This window comes from Ylistrum balloti, unplaced genomic scaffold (assembly GCF_031769215.1).
Source record: "Ylistrum balloti isolate Yb309-2 unplaced genomic scaffold, AGI_CSIRO_Ybal_v1 Utg369756, whole genome shotgun sequence".
Classification (NCBI taxonomy): Eukaryota; Metazoa; Mollusca; class Bivalvia; order Pectinida; family Pectinidae; genus Ylistrum; species Ylistrum balloti.
The window spans coordinates 1,193,499-1,213,416 of NW_026781957.1; the positions used below are offsets into that span (position 1 = coordinate 1,193,499).

At 37.1% G+C, this 19,918-nt stretch overlaps 1 protein-coding gene across 1 annotated transcript in view; it reads left to right on the forward strand.

The window, feature by feature from the left end:
- Window positions 1-19,574, forward strand: part of LOC132543486 (NUAK family SNF1-like kinase 1) — a 33,064-nt gene extending 13,490 nt beyond the window's left edge. Inside the window, exons 4-8 of the mRNA XM_060206994.1 lie at window positions 7,706-7,857; window positions 8,054-8,119; window positions 9,567-9,686; window positions 15,662-15,794; window positions 16,169-19,574. Coding sequence (XP_060062977.1) covers window positions 7,706-7,857; window positions 8,054-8,119; window positions 9,567-9,686; window positions 15,662-15,794; window positions 16,169-17,220 — 1,523 coding nt within the window. The 3' untranslated portion in view covers window positions 17,221-19,574. The remainder of the gene's footprint in view (window positions 1-7,705; window positions 7,858-8,053; window positions 8,120-9,566; window positions 9,687-15,661; window positions 15,795-16,168) is intronic.
- Window positions 19,575-19,918: the final 344 nt, after the last annotated feature.

Here is a 19,918-nt window from a genome sequence, read left to right on the forward strand (position 1 = left end):
GGGAGCTGGTATAAAACGATGGTGATATGGGAGCTGGTATAAAATGATGGTGATATGGGAGCTGGTATAGAATGATGATGATATGGGAGCTGGTATAAAACGATGGTGATATGGGAGCTGGTATAGAATGATGGTGATATGGGAGCTGGTATAAAACGATGGTGATATGGGAGCTGGTATAAAATGATGATGATATGGGAGCTGGTATAAAACGATGGTGATATGGGAGCTGGTATAGAATGATGGTGATATGGGAGCTGGTATAAAACGATGGTGATATGGGAGCTGGTATAAAACGATGGTGATATGGGAGCTGGTATAAAACGATGGTGATATGGGAGCTGGTATAGAATGATGGTGATATGGGAGCTGGTATAAAACGATGGTGATATGGGAGCTGGTATAAAATGATGGTGATATGGGAGCTGGTATAAAACGATGGTGATATGGGAGCTGGTATAGAATGATGGTGATATGGGAGCTGGTATAGAACGATGGTGATATGGGAGCTGGTATAGAACGATGGTGATATGGGAGCTGGTATAGAACGATGGTGATATGGGAGCTGGTATAAAACGATGGTGATATGGGAGCTGGTATAAAACGATGGTGATATGGGAGCTGGTATAAAACGATGGTGATATCGGAGCTGGTATAAAACGATGGTGATATGGGAGCTGGGTGCTCTGTGGTAATATCGTACAACAACTAGACACAAATTTACAGTGAAATTGGTACATTTTTATTTCAATTGTTTAACGAGGGAATGTATACTTTCTATTTGCAACAAGATTGTTTTGTTTTTCACTACTGAAAGAAATTTACAGAAATGAAAACCTACAATATGTTGTGGTGGGGTATGAGTTCCTTTCCCAGGGAGATAAATGTCTTTGTGAAGTAGTGTTTGATCTGTCTAGAAGAATACACTGTTAATATCCAGTTTATCATGCACTTTCTAAATCTTGCCAAGGGGCAAGTTAAAAGTCAACATCCAAGCACAAACTTCATTAAAATGCTGATCTCTTTCTGTGTCCAATCAGAATACAGACCTCCAGCTTTGTTGCAGTAGAGTCACACTTCCTATGATAGGTAGACACCTTGTCTCCCATCATGCATTGTAATGAATGTGTTGCCATTTTTATGAACTCCATGTCTGTCTTTCAGAAATTGAAATCATTCACAACTTGAAACAGCTAGACAAACCACTTTAATTTTGTTGCCAGTTTCTATATGTATGACTTCAGTTTTCTGGCAGATTTCTTTGTTTTTATCAAAGAACAGACAAGATTTCCCATTTATATTTATGTACGTGTACTAAGGGCTATCATTAGGATTTCTATAGTAATGTTATTTCCGTCTTTTTTTTCTGAAGTAGTTACTAGTTTGTCTGAGATGGTTAGGGGTCGAGGGTAGTTACTTTTCAAAGTGTCAGTCTGTCAGCACAGAGGTTAGAGTTGTGTGTTTCGGTCATTAACACACATTTAGTTATGCTCTTTGGTGTTTATGAATTATTCAGCGTAAAAAAGGGAATTCTGTAAGGTTGTGTTACAGAAGAATTCAATTAGGGATTACCATAAAGAGAGATAGTTTCTGTCCGATTTTCATTGAGAAAGTGTCATGGTCTGTGAATGTTGTGCGTGAGGAATGGACCTGCCAATGACAGGTCTGGTTTATCCACCGGGAAATTGTCCAGATTGCATATCGTTGTTCCAATTCCTTTCTTCAGTGTGTTAATCTACCAGAGTTATTAGATTTTTTATGTGAATTCCTTGAATACCACACATGGTTAAAGGTAGTTTGTTCTCAATTGAATTATTGAACGGACCAGTCAGTTGTTTTGCTAATCTATTGTTTCTTTGGGGAATGTTTTGGTGATTAAGAACATTGCTCCATTAATAATTTGGTAAGGACACGGCTGTACACCTGTACATTGGCTTTGTAGGCATACTTCATTCTCAATCCTGCCTTTGTCAATTGCCAGAAACTGCAGATCCTACACCTTGTTACGTAAATGCCAAGATCTTCTTATTGCATAAAGGTTATTGTAAGGGTCATTTGGAACTCTTCAAAGGCAACACACAAAAATATGAATGGTTTAACTTCTATGACTGCACTTAAGGCAGAATTGAAACACTAATTTTTTTTTTTTTTTTTGTAATATTGAAATGCATGCAAAGTTCAGGATTCATTACAAATATCTGAGATTTCATAACCTGTATTGTATGCAGGAATTTTAACTGTGTTACAAATAGATTTCTAAAATGTGATAATTAAAATCTCAAAGAGAAGCATTTAACTTGAACAGACAGGTGATCAGACATATTATAATCAGGATCTCCGGACTCTCCAGCACTGTCACACTGTCAGGTCGCTGGGATTAAAATCTCCACACTCTCCAGCACTGTCACACTGTCAGGTCGCTGGGATTAAAATCTCTGCACTCTCCAGCACTGCCACACTGTCAGGTCGCTGGGATTAAAATCTCCACACTCTCCAGCACTGTCACACTGTCAGGTCGCTGGGATTAAAATCTCTGCACTCTCCAGTACTGTCACACTGTCAGGTCGCTGGGATTAAAATCTCCACACTCTCCAGCACTGTCACACTGTCAGGTCGCTGGGATTAAAATCTCCACACTCTCCAGCACTGTCACACTGTCAGGTCGCTGGGATTAAAATCTCTGCACTCTCCAGCACTGCCACACTGTCAGGTCGCTGGGATTAAAATCTCCAGACTCTCCAGCACTGCCACACTGTCAGGTCGCTGGGATTAAAATCTCCAGACTCTCCAGCACTGCCACACTGTCAGGTCATCTGGATTAAAATCTCCACACTCCCCAGCACTGCCACACTGTTAGGTCGCTGGGATTAAAATCTCCACACTCTCCAGCACTGCCACACTGTCAGGTCATCTGGATTAAAATCTCCACACTCCCCAGCACTGCCACACTGTTAGGTCGCTGGGATTAAAATCTCCACACTCTCCAGCACTGCCACACTGTCAGGTCATCTGGATTAAAATCTTCACACTCCCCAGCACTGCCACACTGTCAGGTCATCTGGATTAAAATTTCCACACTCTCCAGCACTGCCACACTGTCAGGTCATCTGGATTAAAATTTCCACACTCTCCAGCACTGCCACACTGTCAGGTCATCTGGATTAAAATTTCCACACTCTCCAGCACTGCCACACTGTCAGGTCATCTGGATTAAAATCTCCACACTCCCCAGCACTGCCACACTGTCAGGTCGCTGGGATTAAAATCTCCACACTCTCCAGCACTGCCACACTGTCAGGTCATCTGGATTAAAATCTCCACACTCTCCAGCACTGCCACACTGTCAGGTCATCTGGATTAAAATCTCCACACTCTCCAGCACTGTCACACTGTCAGGTCATCTGGATTAAAATCTCCACACTCCCCAGCACTGTCACACTGTCAGGTCGCTGGGATTAAAATCTCCGGACTCTCCAGCACTGCCACACTGTCAGGTCATCTGGATTAAAATCTTCGGACTCTCCAGCACTGCCACACTGTCGGGTCATCTGGATTAAAATCTCCACACTCTCAAGCACTGCCACACTGTCAGGTCGCTGGGATTAAAATCTCCAGACTCTTCTGCACTGTCACACTGTCAGGTCATCTGGATTAAAATCTCCACACTCTCCAGCACTGTCACACTGTCAGGTCATCTGGATTAAAATCTCCGCACTCTCCAGCACTGCAACACTGTCAGGTCGCTGGGATTAAAATCTCCACACTCTCCAGCACTGCCACACTGTCAGGTCATCTGGATTAAAATCTTCACACTCTCCAGCACTGTCACACTGTCAGGTCATCTGGATTAAAATCTCCGTACTCCCCAGCACTGTCACACTGTCAGGTCATCTGGATTAAAATCTCCACACTCTCCAGCACTGCCACACTGTCAGGGCGCTGGGATTAAAATCTCCGGACTCTCCAGCACTGCCACACTGTCAGATCGCTGGGATTAAAATCTCCGGACTCTCCAGCACTGTCACACTGTCAGGTCGCTGGGATTAAAATCTCTGCACTCTCCAGCACTGTCACACTGTCAGGTCTCTGGGATTAAAATCTCCAGACTCTCCAGCACTGCCACACTGTCAGGTCATCTGGATTAAAATCTCCACACTCTCCAGCACTGCCACACTGTCAGGTCGCTGGGATTAAAATCTCCACACTCTCCAGCACTGCCACACTGTCAGGTCATCTGGATTAAAATCTCTGCACTCTCCAGCACTGCCACACTGTCAGGTTGCTGGGATTAAAATCTCCAGACAGACTCTCCAGCACTGCCACACTGTCAGGTTGCTGGGATTAAAATCTCCACACTCCCCAGCACTGCCACACTGTCAGGTCGCTGGGATTAAAATCTCCGGACTCTCCAGGACTGCCACACTGTCAGGTCGCTGGGATTAAAATCTCCACACTCTCCAGCACTGTCACACTGTCAGGTCATCTGGATTAAAATCTCCACACTCTCCAGCACTGCCACACTGTCAGGTCATCTGGATTAAAATCTCCACACTCTCCAGCACTGTCACACTGTCAGGTTGCTGGGATTAAAATCTCCAGACTCTCCAGCACTGCCACACTGTCAGGTCGCTGGGATTAAAATCTCCAGACTCTCCAGCACTGCCACACTGTCAGGTCGCCTCATTCATGATGTTTATTATGTGTGGGAATGTTAAGATGTCATTAGCACAATTAAAATCAACTCCTTGTGTGATGATATGAAGTCATTTATATAACACTGTCATTAGTAAACAAGCTGACTGTTATAGTGGGCATCAACTACAGCGAAGACAATAATCAGATTAACTCACTTACATAATACATTTGTTGGAAAGTTAATAGTTGTCTCAACTTAAATTTCAAGAGGACAGTGATGTGCTGTATCATTAATTGATTGGGGCGGATCATAAACCTGGACAACATACGGTAGTTATTAGTCATAGATAGCAATTGTCTGGCTTTATCAGGTATTGATTCACATAGCTATCTAGGTAGTCATCATGGCGCAGTTCTCACCTGGAGAATGTGCTTCAGGTACACACTTCAGGTACATGTGTTGGACAAGACTTCCTGTGATCAGCATTATGTTGTAATTCACTGTCAGAAGTGTTCTCTCATTTTATATATTCTGTAGGAGCTTTGTAAATAAAACGTGTTTGACTTGTGTACTGAAGTTTGTTCATTATGTTAAGGGTATCTCGGTTATGTCAGGTTCCGTAAGCATTAAAAATTTGGTACAAAATCTCAAGTACTGATTCCCAATGTACCCTACAGGTCACGTTTGTGGACAAATATTCTATACAAGTAGCTACCGATCAGGTCCGTTGGAATCCCAAGTTTAATCACTTTTCTGAAAGGAATTCACATTTAGTTAAATTAATAACAGTAACAGAATTTCTAAAATTGTTCCAGAACTTAAATGTAGTTAATTAAAGTAGGTAATATCATCACGATAAATCTGCTATTTAACAAAATTTGTACAATTGTCTGATTGTTAAAACTCATGTGTAAGTCACTTAAACTGAAATTGTTGAGGTGAGTGTGTTGTTTTTGATGAAGTGTTTTAGACAGACCTATGATGATATATAGAGTATAACTGTATATCACCAGGGTTAATCTGGTACGTTATTATAATACCATACATTCTTATGTAAATACAATCGTTTGGTGTGGGTTTGTGTTGGATGTATCCGGGACTACCTGACTACCAAAACCTAGGTGTCCTAGGTCATCTTGTCTTTTTTCATCACCAATGCCAAGTTATTTGGTGCTCGGTGATCAGCTGACTGGAAATTTATGCAGGCCCTCCTTTATCATTGTTGATGTGGGACCCAGTCCATCATAAATAGGGTAGTGTTTGTTGTTGGATTCGTTCCAGTGTTGATGTACGTGTTACAATAGCTTCATGGTACACATATTTTACCTTTAAGTTAGATTCTGGGGTTTGGTACAGAAAGGGCTCAGGCTGTCCCGAAGGTACAGAAAGGGCTCAGGCTGTTCCGAAGGTACAAAAAGGGCTAAGGCTGTCTTGAATGTACAGAAAGGGCTCGTGTTGTCCCGAAGGTACAGAAAGGGCTCAGGCTGCCCCAAAGGTACAGAAAGGGCTCAAGCTGTCTCGAAAGTACAACAAGGGCTCAGGCTGTTCAGAAGGTACAGAAAGGGCTCAGGTTGTCCCGAAAGTTTTGGAAATTTTGGAAAACAAGTTTTTTGTTTAATAGAAAGTATACTGGTGTGTATTGGTCCATAAAATGTTGGTGAATATATCATCTTACTCATGTTGACAATCCTTATAAAAAAACTGTATGTAAATTTCATGTGAAATGTACATAAGTAAACTCTATGGAGACTTTCTGTACAGATATGTCCCCCTGTGTAGATGTAGCATGTATGGTATTGGTCATTAAAACTTAAATCCTTGTCAACAGTCGTCTAGAAGATGTAAACACAGGAGAAAACATGGCTTATCTCAACACTGACATTTAGATAACTTGGTTTTTAAAAAAGCTAGAATGTCAGTCAGATATTCAAGATGACGGAATTATCACCTAAGTAAGGTTGAATCTTATATCTCAAAGTTGCAGACATCTTGGACTGTAATTAACAGCACTATACTCTAAGGATATCTCACTGTAGGAACGTCATTACCTTGATACTTTCACAGAACTTCTCATTTACAACACAGATCAGACTTCGAAATTCTTCGGAAAAAAAAAATTCTAGCCAGGAAGTTTTCAATTTTTACAGTTGCCAAAATTTACTGATGTCTAAAGCAATTTCTCTCAACAAGAAAAATGTAGCTGAGAACGTGATACACCAGAGATACTTCTGACTGACTGACCTTCTGCACCCTCCTGCAATGTATTCTTTATTTTCATCTCAGGCTACTCCATTCATAATATCTAATGTTAGTGTATAAAAATTGCATGGACTACACAACAGGTTATCTTGTCTGCTGACACGCCTACTGAAAATTACAAATGTCTCACCAATAAATCATACGATTTCTTGAGGCTGTATTTTTACCTGCTATCCATACTAATCGACTGTCGCGAGGATTTAGTTGTCTGGTGATACGGAGATGTAACTTAACACCTGTATTATGTTTAATCACTGGAGATGAGAAACATAAAATAAGTCAAGGAGAAATTCGGCCAGATTTATGTAAACAACTTTTCTTGACAGGTTCTGAAATATTTAATGTACAATACTTCAATACAATTCTTCTTATCAAAAGTTTCTTTAATATCTTGCTTATCTGTAGCTGATAGTTAATTAAGAAAATGGTCCTGTCTGTGTCTGTACCTTCTCTAGTACCAATGCATATGGTTAGTGATCTGTAGCATTCCGAGTAAAACTGTCCATATGGTATATAATAGACTAAATTAGGACATATCTAAATGTAGACACTCAGAATGATGGGAAATGTAGACACTCAGAATGATGGGAAATGTAGACACTCAGAATGATGGGAAATATAGACACTCAGAATGATGGGAAATGTAGACACTCACAATGATGGGAAATGTAGACACTCACAATGATGGGGAATGAGATCAGGGATTGTTATGACTTGATATGACAGGAACCTGAACCTGTGTTTTTGCAAATTTAATTTTGTCCTTAAGAAGGTGGCACTTGTGCTAATGGATGATTTTGTTTCTTTCAGTGTTTGAAAACAAGGACCGAATTATCCTGGTGATGGACTGTGCCACTGGCGGTGAACTTTATGATTACATAAGCAATCGCAGTCGACTCTCTGAAGCCGATGCTCGTCGTATATTCAGACAAATTGTTTCTGCCATTCATTGTTGTCATCAAGTATGTACATTAGTTTCAATGTTTTAGTCATTTCAGAAAGTTCTTTATTTGATTCAGTTAACATTCAGTAATTGACAAATTGGACTGGCATATTAAACATATCACAGAACTTTAAATTATAAACAAACCAAAATTCTGTTGGTTATGTTTTAACAAAGAAATCCCACTTTTATTAAGATGCATTTTCTTTTCCCAGAATGGAATAGTCCACAGAGATCTGAAGCTTGAGAATATAGTGTTAGACCAGGAGGGCAATGTCAAGGTGAGTGTATTATAGTATTACACCAAACATCCCCTACCCCCACCCCTCTCACCCCAACTATCACATACAACCTATAACCACTTAGAAAAGGAAGGTTATGTCACTTTAACTCTGTGTGCATCTGTGTGTGTGTGTGTATCTGTGTATGTGTCTGTGTGTTCATCTATGTATGTGTCTGTGTGTGTTTCCGTGTGTGTCTATATGTGTGTCTGTGTGTGTTTCTGTGTGTGTCTATATGTGTGTCTGTGTGTGTCTATATGTGTGTTGGTGTGTACATCTGTGTGTGCATCTATGTGTGTGTCTATGTGTGCATCTGTGTGTGTCTATGTGAGTGTCTGTGTGTCTGTGTGCGTCTGTGTGTGCGTCTGTGTGTACATCTCTGTGTGTGTTGGTAGCACAAAACTACTATACAAGATATGTCATGAACCCTCCAACAGACTTAGTTCCTATTTAGACTAGATCGACACACTATGATGTTCTACGTCCTTCCGTCAGTTTGTTTTCTTTACTACATTACATTTATTATTGAGTGCAAGTTTACATCTTGTATTATGTGGTAATACGTGTTGTTGCCCACATTTCTGTTTGATGAACTGTATGGACCGACTGGGATCATACACATCACTGGCCTGCAGACAAATGTCACCTGTGATGCATGTCTGTATTGTAATATATTCCAGGTTGTATCCACATTAAAGTTGTGTGATATGTATGATGGAGGTGTCTGTCATGCTGAACTTCTGTTTCATTGATTTACAGATCTGTGACAAATGAGAGAAACATGATATGTGCTACAAATGTCAAATTAAAATGCTGCTCCTTCTGTGAATTTCTCAACTACAACATTTATATCTTATTGTTATCTGAAGCTGAAGCTTTATACAATAGTTCTGTAGAATTCTATTTACAGTGAGATCTTTTGGTTTGTGAAAACAGCCTAAATCTTGGGAAAGAAAAAAAATTTTGTTAAAAATTCTGTGCATGCTAATACGACATTTTGATTTGAATTAAAACTTGTATGTGATATGCAAATGACTGGATGAATGTGCATTTTTGTTCACAAATGAAGTTGTTTAAACACATTGTGTACATGACTGCCATATTTACTGAATGGATCAGTATATGTAATGTATAAAAATTGAACTGCATTACCACAAAGTACTCTTGTGTACAAATTTAATCCATGCTTTTAAGTGCAAGCATCTAAAAAAAGATGAAAATGTAATACTCCAGAAATAAAAAATGTAATATGCTGAAAGCATTTGACAAGTTTTATGTAAACATCATGCCAGGTATTCATTTTTCCAGTAATGACAGCTTTTGTTGAAATAATTTCACTGAAAGTCTGTTTGGATTGGCACCACTGTTTTGCTGTTCTGAAGTTAACTTGTCAAAAGATAGTAATTTATGTATTTTTGAAAGTGAATTATGTCTGTTTGATTTCCAGATTGCAGACTTCGGCTTGTCCAATTACTTCAGTGAAAACAAACTGCTATCAACTTACTGTGGCAGTCCTCTATATGCCTCTCCTGAAATTGTCAACGGCAACCCCTATCACGGCCCTGAGGTATGCTACTTCTCTTGTTTTGTAGCTTCTGATAGAGAAATATTTAATCCTTGGCTTTTTTCTATCCATTTACTCTGGTTTGGAAATTGAATTACAAATTCTAATATGTATGCTGTTGAAATAAGCAATTGAGTTAATTAGATTTAATGTTGTAATTATTTGCGGAAAAAGCTTGATTGAGTCTGGGAAGGCTGGTGAATCAGATTCCCAATGGAAACAAATTATCTAGGAAGATGATTATGGAGTTTCTTCATGCTTAAGTATTGATGCCTTAAAGTTGTGAAGGATGGCCTTGGGATGACCTTGGGTTGACCTTGAGAACAAGTACTCACATGATTTGGGAGATAGAATCGGCACATCTAGGCTGAACAAGACATGTAGCTTATAAGGCCAACTATGTACTTATCTCCAATATAGACTGTTTATCTGATCTCTCTAAACATGTTAAGTATTCTGACCCAATGATCCCCGTAAACTAACAATGATCTGTTTGGATGAGTGTAGCACTTCAGGTGGAGGGAGTTTAAATGAAACCCATTGTCATGTCTGATCTAGCATAACACACATTTTATTTACACTATTTTTTCTTGAAGTTAATGAAGTGTATTGATATTAGATGGTAACTGTTTCCAAGGTAACTTGATATCAATGCTAGTTTTAAGGAGACAAATGTAGATTTAAAAGTACCCCATGGTACTCCTGCAGACTGATGTAAGAATTCTGGATTCCGAGTTTACTCGCTTCTACCATCTTAAAATGTCTTTAATCTTTGGGAGGATGTGACAGAATGTACAGTGGAGCAAGTTGCTTCTGTGGTAAAACTTAAACCATTGTAAAAGTGGATTATAAAGTACTGTCATTCTATGGTATCCAACCTTGCTCAGGTGAAAAATATCCTTGAAACAAAAACAATCTCTTTTGAAAACAAAGGTATCAAAACATGAGTTTTTTGTGTCTTCTCAGACCAAGAGGAAACAATGTAATAGGATAAACCACAGCTTTAAATACTGGATGTATTATATTACATGTATGTAGAGGTGTAGTTGATACAACAATCCCTAATGTAATACATCTTAATTTGAAAGTTATTTAAATATGGACAGGCCCAGTTTCTATAAAACCTGAGTAATGAAGATAAGTTTTATTCTTTGACAAATGTTTTCAAATGTTTAAAGTGTGGCTTGTGTAGTTTCTAAGTGTTCATAATACAATCTTATCATAGGGGCTTGTGGCCAGGTAAATGGACAGGTAACACAACCCCCTTCTCCTCCATCAATTCCAGTAGGTGGATATAAGCGGTATCTTTCATCAGCGAAATGAAATTCTTCTGACATCATGTCAAACTACTAAATGGGGGCTTACCTCCCAGAAAGCCCTCATACATGTCTCGCTGGTAGATTAAAATGTACACGATAATTTGATCTCTGCGGGTAACAATGTTAACATTGTGAATTACTTGACCTCAGAATTTAGTGCAATGATCAAATGAGAAATAGAAAAAGTTAAAAAACAAGAATTTGGAAATTTTTTTATTTATTTCAAAGGAAAGTGGCGAGGTTTGTCACACTGAAAGCAATCAGAACCCAGTAAGAGGTGTAATCATGGTGTCTGTAGTACAAGGTTTACCTACACTGCTCAGACCCGTCCTCTCTTTATCATACGAGTGTCTGAATTGACTTCAAGGATGTTACATAATCTGATAGCATTGAACGATAAAAAGAATAATGTTCATTTTTCTTGGAATTCATTTTATTGATGTTGAATATCTGTCAGATACGCTGTAGTGTCAGGTTTGGTTCTGATGTCAATGAAACAGCTTTCTGAGTATTGAATTTTAAATTCATATTGTTTCTCTTGTGTATTGACAAACGATTGGCTCTGATGCCTGCATTAGTGTTCACATTTTTTAAACTCGAAAAAGAGATTGCATTTTGTTGTCAGAAAATGATTTATCAATTTGCAGAAAGACACTTCAGTTGAAAATGCAATTTCAAATTGATGGTGGTATCTCTTCATCATAAATAGCCATAGTTAAAAAGGAACGGATGACAGCAAAACATGGGAGTCTTGTCTCTATAATACAGTGTGATGTAGGACAGGTTGACACGACTGAAATGGGTTGATAACTGATTTATGAAGGAATATGGGAAAGGGGTGTTGGTAGTGATTAATGTAGAAAAGGCTTTACACAGCTGGAGGGGACCTAAGGGAGTTGAGAACCTATAAGGGTAACAAACCCTTTTATAGGGCTGTTAGCAAAATTCATTATTCTACCTATTTGAAATAACATTTAAAAATTAAATTCTTTTTCATTTTCAAATTTATCGGTTTATTTGACTCGTTAGATTTTTGTTTATAATAACATAGATTGGTTTATTTGACTCGTCAGATTTTCGTTTATAATAACATAGATTGGTTTATTTGACTCGTCAGATTTTTGTTTATAATAACATAGATTGGTTTATTTGACTCGTCAGATTTTCGTTTATAATAACATAGATTGGTTTATTTGACTCGTCAGATTTTTGTTTATAATAACATAGATTGGTTTATTTGACTCGTCAGATTTTTGTTTATAATAACATAGATTGGTTTATTTGACTCGTCAGATTTTTGTTTATAATAACATAGATTGGTTTATTTGACTCGTTAGATTTTTGTTTATAATAACATAGATTGGTTTATTTGACTCGTCAGATTTTTGTTTATAATAACATAGATTGGTTTATTTGACTCGTCAGATTTTTGTTTATAATAACATAGATTGGTTTATTTGACTCGTCAGATTTTTGTTTATAATAACATAGATTGGTTTATAATAACATAGATTGGTTTATTTGACTCGTCAGATTTTTGTTTATAATAACATAGATTGGTTTATTTGACTCGTCAGATTTTTGTTTATAATAACGTAGATTGGTTTATTTGACTCGTCAGATTTTTGTTTATAATAACGTAGATTGGTTTATTTGACTCGTCAGATTTTTGTTTATAATAACATAGATTGGTTTATTTGACTCGTCAGATTTTTGTTTATAATAACGTAGATTGGTTTATTTGACTCGTCAGATTTTTGTTTATAATAACATAGATTGGTTTATTTGACTCGTCAGATTTTTGTTTATAATAACATAGATTGGTTTATTTGACTCGTCAGATTTTTGTTTATAATAACATAGATTGGTTTATTTGACTCGTCAGATTTTTGTTTATAATAACATAGATTGGTTTATTTGACTCGTCAGATTTTTTGGTTATAATAACATAGTTTACCAGTGAACTGTGAAGAGAAGATTTGATGCTCTATTGGTTTACATATGTTGACAACTTTTATGTCTTTGTAAAATAAATTTGATATATAAAGAGGAAACTGCTGGATCTACGACTTGTCCCAATATCCTGATACTTCTGATATAAGATATTAGGTAGGATAAATATTACACCTGGAGGTAACAAAAGTACATGTTTACAATACCCAAACAACGACCTTCCAGACAGTCTAATAGTCTTATGTAGAGAAGATCCGGTCTAAAAGTCTTGAATATATATATTTAGAAAGTTTTCATAATCTGCTTATACTTGTCTGATGCAAACAATAATTCAAAATTTCGTCCATTAAAATGATCGAACTAATTTTAGATCCAGAATTGGACTATTTTGTTAAAACATCCATGAATTACTGGATTAGATTTAAGAGTACAACTGTGATAGTTTATGTAGATTTCCTATAAGTACCAGTAAGTAAACACCTCATGGCTTGTACAAAGCGCTCAACACTGATATCACTGTAGTTAGCTCCTTGCCCTATTTGTAGTTCAGGTCTCGTGAAATCAAACTTTTATCAGGCATTACCATTCGTTCTACTAGGTACATTGTACAGTTACCAGGAAGGCCACAGCCTCTTCAAATACTTGGCCTGACGCATGTGTCATTCGGCCAGAAAATAGGTATTATTGAATCGTAACAGGATGTTGTGTATGTAAAACTCTTGTAACTTGTACTGCATAACACATCCCTAGATAATTGAGAATGACAGAATATACCTAATTTTTTTCCCGTGGTTCACACTCAAGAAAATTATTGATATTCACATATGGACCCTTGTGAAATTATGTGATATTAAGTGGGAACTAAGTGAATATCCTCTTTATATCATTATAGACAATATATGCTCATTGAAATCCTTTAATATTATGTAATGATATCTACCAGCATTTTTGAGATGTCCTTTTCTGATAATTCCACCAGCTCCCAAAGGACCCTCCGTATTTCTTTGATTTGATTTGGAAAGGAATTTGGTGAGACAATCAATTTTCAGCACGATAACATTTGATCTCTTTCTGAAACCTCATTAGGAAATCTGATCACATGGATTTTCCTTGCCACAGTGAATCTTTGTCAAGCAGTTTACTTCAGAAAATTTGATTTTATCTTGGAGCCACAATATCTCCTTAAATAGATATTTTTGTCACAATAAAAGAAAAGAGACGCCATTGTGGTTTAAAATTTATTTGCTGTAGATACAATCAATCTTCCATCATCAGAGAATTTTGATAACTCCCAGATGCCGGTAGACAGTGTTGTTACACCTCAGACAGAAACATTACATAGTTGATTAAATACAACATTATCTTTGTTTTACCTGACCTGGTTTATTGTATAGCATACCAGGTATATAAAATGGACCATCACCATCATATATCGCTACCGTATTTCATCCTGTAAGAAGCACAAGGGGTCCAACATATTTCCTAAATGACTAAAAGACGAGGTAGGGCTTATTGCAGGAAAATGAAATCAAAATTTAGGTGGAGGGGAGTATCACATCTTGTCTTATAGAGTAATACAGGATGGTAGCTATTAGTAATTGCTCTGATGGGATCATAATGAGACATTATTTCTGAATAAGTACGGTATATATACAAGGCCTACAGTCAATCAGTGAAATCATTTATACATCACTATAAATGTCGGTAATTACAGCATCAGTCAAGTCTCTAAACTAGATTTATGTTGGTCTACAAAATATGTTAACCTCAGGCAAGGTAGACAATTCTTGTTTCATAGTTTGTAGCTAAAATGTGAAAACAAAAACAGAAAAATTAATGGAAAACATAAGAAAAGGAAAAAGATATTATAGAATAAAAAAATCTTAAGAAATATGTTTAGTCATAATTGTGTGTCACTGACCGTGGGAGTTTTATTCTATACTTTGTACAGGTATTCTATATACTTTGTACAGGTATTCTGTATACTTTGTACAGGTATTCTATATACTTTGTACAGGTATTCTATACTTTGTACAGGTATTCTGTATACTTTGTACAGGTATTCTATATACTTTGTACAGGTATTCTATACTTTGTACAGGTATTCTATATACTTTTACAGGTATATACTTTGTACAGGTATTCTGTATACTTTTACAGGTATTCTATATAGTATTCTATACTTTGTACAGGTATTCTATATACTTTGTACAGGTATTCTATATACTTTGTACAGGTATTCTATACTTTGTACAGGTATTGTATACTTTGTACAGGTATTCTATATACTTTGTACAGGTATTCTATACTTTGCACAGGTATTCTGTTTACTTTGTACAGGTATTCTATATACTTTGTACAGGTATTCTATATACTTTCTACAGGTATTCTATATATACTTTATACAGGTATTCTATACTTTGTACAGGTATTCTGTATACTTTGTACAGGTAGTCTGTATACTTTTTACAGGTATTCTATATACTTTATACAGGTATTCTATATACTTTATACAGGTATTCTATACTTTGTACAGGTATTCTGTATACTTTGTACAGGTAGTCTGTATACTTTTTACAGGTATTCTATATACTTTGTACAGGTATTCTATACTTTGTACAGGTATTCTATACTTTGTACAGGTATTCTATATACTTTATACAGGTATTCTATACTTTATACAGGTATTCTGTATACTCATTACAGGTGGACTGTTGGAGTCTTGGAGTTGTACTCTACACCTTGGTGTATGGAGCCATGCCATTTGACAGTTCTGACTTCAAAGTTTTGAGAAAACAGATATCCAATGGAGATTATTATGAACCTACGAACTCTGCAGGTAAGTTAAGTGATACTGTGATATCAATCTAAAATATCTTTTTTGTATTCCAAACCATAATGAATCTTGATTTGTCCATGAAAAATATATATAATGAATATTGTTTGTTGTTTTAACTTCAGTTTTTCATATTGATTGAGATAAATAGGAAGTAGATACACTTGTTGTTAACTACAGTCATGTTAAGATGCCAAGACTTTAAACCTTGTATACAGTCATGTTAAGGTGCCAAGACTTTAATATTGTATATCAAAGTACATCTCAGCAAGAGTTTTAGAATCATTAATCGGTGAAGGATAGGAGCATTTCTGCATTTCTTGTTAAAAAAACCAAGTATATCTATATTTGTTTATGATTTAATTCTGTTATCACAGAATGTGCTGGCCTTATTCGACACCTGTTGACTGTTAATCCAGCTAAACGGGCAGGATTAAAGGACATCCTGAATCATTGGTGGGTTAACCTCCATCACAACAAGACCCCATGTGGCGGGCCATACCCAAACCCAGATATCCTCAAACCAGTCACTCTTCGCCCCAACCAGAGCTTGTCGTCAGACAGTGAGGGCGAACTGGATATGAAATCGGCTAAGCCACTGAAGAGCATCCTTAAAAAGCCATCAAATGGCAGTACAAGCAGCAACAACAGTCGATCGAGTGAGGACACCTGTGACACTGCCTGTCGGGAGACGAAATGTCTGGGCTCTCTGCCATCAGTCGAGGCACAGGACACCCATTGTGCTTACAATGACTCTATGACTTTACCAGAACAAGGACCAGAGGTTTTCTGTTCTGTAACAGAAGGGGCAAGTAACTCTTCTGAGGAAGTTAAAAAAGTGTTTGATTCGGAGAAGAAACCAGCAAGGGGAATTCTCAAAAGGAAGGGTAAATTTAGTGGAGGAGATAGTGGATGTGTTCTAAATGAGAATGGTGTAAAAAGTCCCGTCGAATCTGAAAAAAGGGAGAACACTGCCATGACCTACAACCTGTCTGACATTGATCAGGTTCTTCGTGGAGGTGACAGTACCGCCTCCACTTCCCAGATCTGTCGCAACCCTGCATCAGACTTTGTACATAGCAGTGCTTCACACACACAAACAGACAGTGTCAGTGAGCAAACTGTCACCGTGGTGCCAAGACGTGGCATTTTGAAGTCACATGGAAATACTGATGCCAGAAAGAGGCTTAGTGCTTGTAGTATAGGATCCAATTCTTCAGCCGAAATTCTTGACTTTTCGTATGACAGTGGAGATGATCAGTATTTAAATCTATCCAAGTTTGGAATCGTCACCTCATCTGATGGAATTGATCACCTGGGTAGCTTCAATGCAAGTAATGGCTGTGGAGGCAGTAGTCATAGTTACAGGACCAGAGGGGATTCAGGACATTTTGACCAAGGCAGACCAGACATTTGTCAAAATCTATAACGTGGGGTTGTGAACAGCCCAGATATTTACATAAATACTTGTCATTATATCTCAACACTGTGTACACACTCCAGTGTGAAAATCCATACATTTATTATTCACTTATTTACAATGCATGCAACTTTTTTTGCCAGCTAGAATATTTGGTAATTATTGTAGCAGTCCTTTGGTTTCCATGTTACCAATGTTACCACGAGATGCATGTGATTGTTTCGGTGCTTAAATATATTAATTGCGTACAATAAATTGCAGTCAAAGCTAATTGCTGTCAATGGGGTAGCATTATATAGCATATGACATTACAAACCCCTCCTAGCTGTAACAGGTAAAATGATAATGCAATCTCTAGTCTATATTTAGATTGGTCATGTGATCTGTTGCTCATACACGCAAGAATAACGCAATGTTTGGTGCTCTGAGATGATGGTTCTGCCATGGTGTTTTTGTCATGATCTCATTTTCGATTGCAGTGTAACTGCAGGTAGCACATTAAATTTGTTTCCAGAATTGTTATGTAGAACATCTTCTCATTTTGTGGTAATACTTTGCTTCTGAAAACTTGACCCAAATGTCAGATATTATCAAAATTTCAAACAAGGAAACATGTGAAGATGTGAGACATCCAACGGAACATTTCCACACGAGAGACTTCGTTCTACATAACAGTCAGGCAGAAAAGCCCTATTATGTAATATTAGGACATTTCCATGAAAGCCTGATTCGTCTGAGAATTTGTACAGTGTATGTAAACTTTTGTTCAGAAATTCCTATTACTTTAAGTATGTGTGAATTTTTTGTATTTATTTATAAAGAAGTATTTACGCTTTAAGTTACCTGTGTGTTGTCTAGTAAATGTAAAGGAATACATGTGTACCAGTCAGCATTTCCAGTTAGAAAGCTACTTTCTGTTTGTATGTAGTTAATATTATGTTATTGTGATATTCCCACAAGCCACTTTCTTGATGCCAAATTTGTATCAATGTCTAGTTCATATAAATGTTGAAACCATTAGTGATAATTGTATATGTATATTTGGCTGTAGTCCCAAAGTCGAAAACATGCTAACACATGACACAAAAGAGTCTTTCAAATATCACCTCTACAAAGTCGTTTTATTTTCTTTGGCAATGTGAAAAATATTAATTTGCTAAAGAGTATTTATAATTTAAATTTTGAAATTTCATGGGATGTATATAGTCAACAAATGCTCAAATCAACAGAGAAAGTATTTATTTGTAACTCTGAAAAGGAATGTACCCTAGAGTCTTACAGTGGTGTATCAAATGTATAAGGAATGCTTTAAAAACATGTTAGCATGATTTTTGTTTGTGTGCACCACAGGTGTGTAGCTATCATTGTCAGTCAAACCTTCATGTTCACATTTATTGGCCAAGGATACTGACATTGTTTTTATTACTGTGCCAAGGTCAACAACACATCAACAAATTATTGACTGTCCAGTAAGATCAGACTGTTGACTCCCAAGGTCAGCTGTGTTTGTTTACAGTCAAGGTCAGCTGTGAATGTTGACTCCCAAGGTCAGCTGTGTTTGTTTACAGTCAAGGTCAGCTTAGAATGTTGACTCCCAAGGTCAGCTGTGTTTGTTTACAGTCAAGGTCAGCTGTGAATGTTGACTCCCAAGGTCAGCTGTGTTTTTTGACAGTCAAGGTCAGCTGTGTTTGTTGACAATCAAGGTCAGGTGTGTTTGTTGACAGTCAAGGTCAGCTGTGAATATTGACTTTCAAAGTCAGCTTGTAATATTGATCACTATCTAGGTCAGCTGTTTGTGTTGACTGTCAAGGTCAGCTGTGTTTGTTGACTGTCAAGGTCAGCTGAGACCTGGAGAGGAAGAACATTAAGTGGTGTATCTAATATTGATGGAGTGTAGTGATATATATATAGCTCTTGTTTTAGTGCTTCCAAATATTGTTTGTCCCAAAGGAGATGTGTTGTATCAGTGTATATAGGTACATGTGTGTTGTACATGTTGCAGGGTATGTATAAGACTGGTGTGTGTATGATTCACTCAACAGGTAAACCTGGGCTTTATAAACATTTAATTTTCAAAACAAATAAGAATTAATGAGATTGAATACTGATAAGATCATTTCACTAAAGATCTGCAAATATTCCACATCATATGACAAATGAAAACGAAATCAAAAACTTGCTGTCACTGAGTACGTTTTTAGACTTTGATCATGAGGAAAGTGTTGTAATGGAGAGATTGTTTCATCCTTAACGTATGAATGGACTTTGTGCTGTAATTCCATATATTATTTGTCCCAGATGTTTCCAAAAAATAATTGTAATTCCTTAAATGTCATCTATCATTTAATTTATTGATAAGTAAAACTATCATCAATAAAACAATAAACTTCACATAATGGGTTTTTGTTTCTTTTCATCTGAAGTTGTACACAGGATCAGTGTTACAGTAGACAGGTGTTAGGCTGTACACAGGATCAGTGTTACAGTAGACAGGTGTTAGGCTGTACACAGGACCAGTGTTACAGTAGACAGGTGTTATACTGTACACAGGACCAGTGTTATAGTAGACAGGTGTTATACTGTACACAGGATCAGTGTTACAGTAGACAGGTGTTATACTGTACACAGGATCAGTGTTACAGTAGACAGGTGTTATACTGTACACAGGACCAGTGTTACAGTAGACAGGTGTTATACTGTACACAGG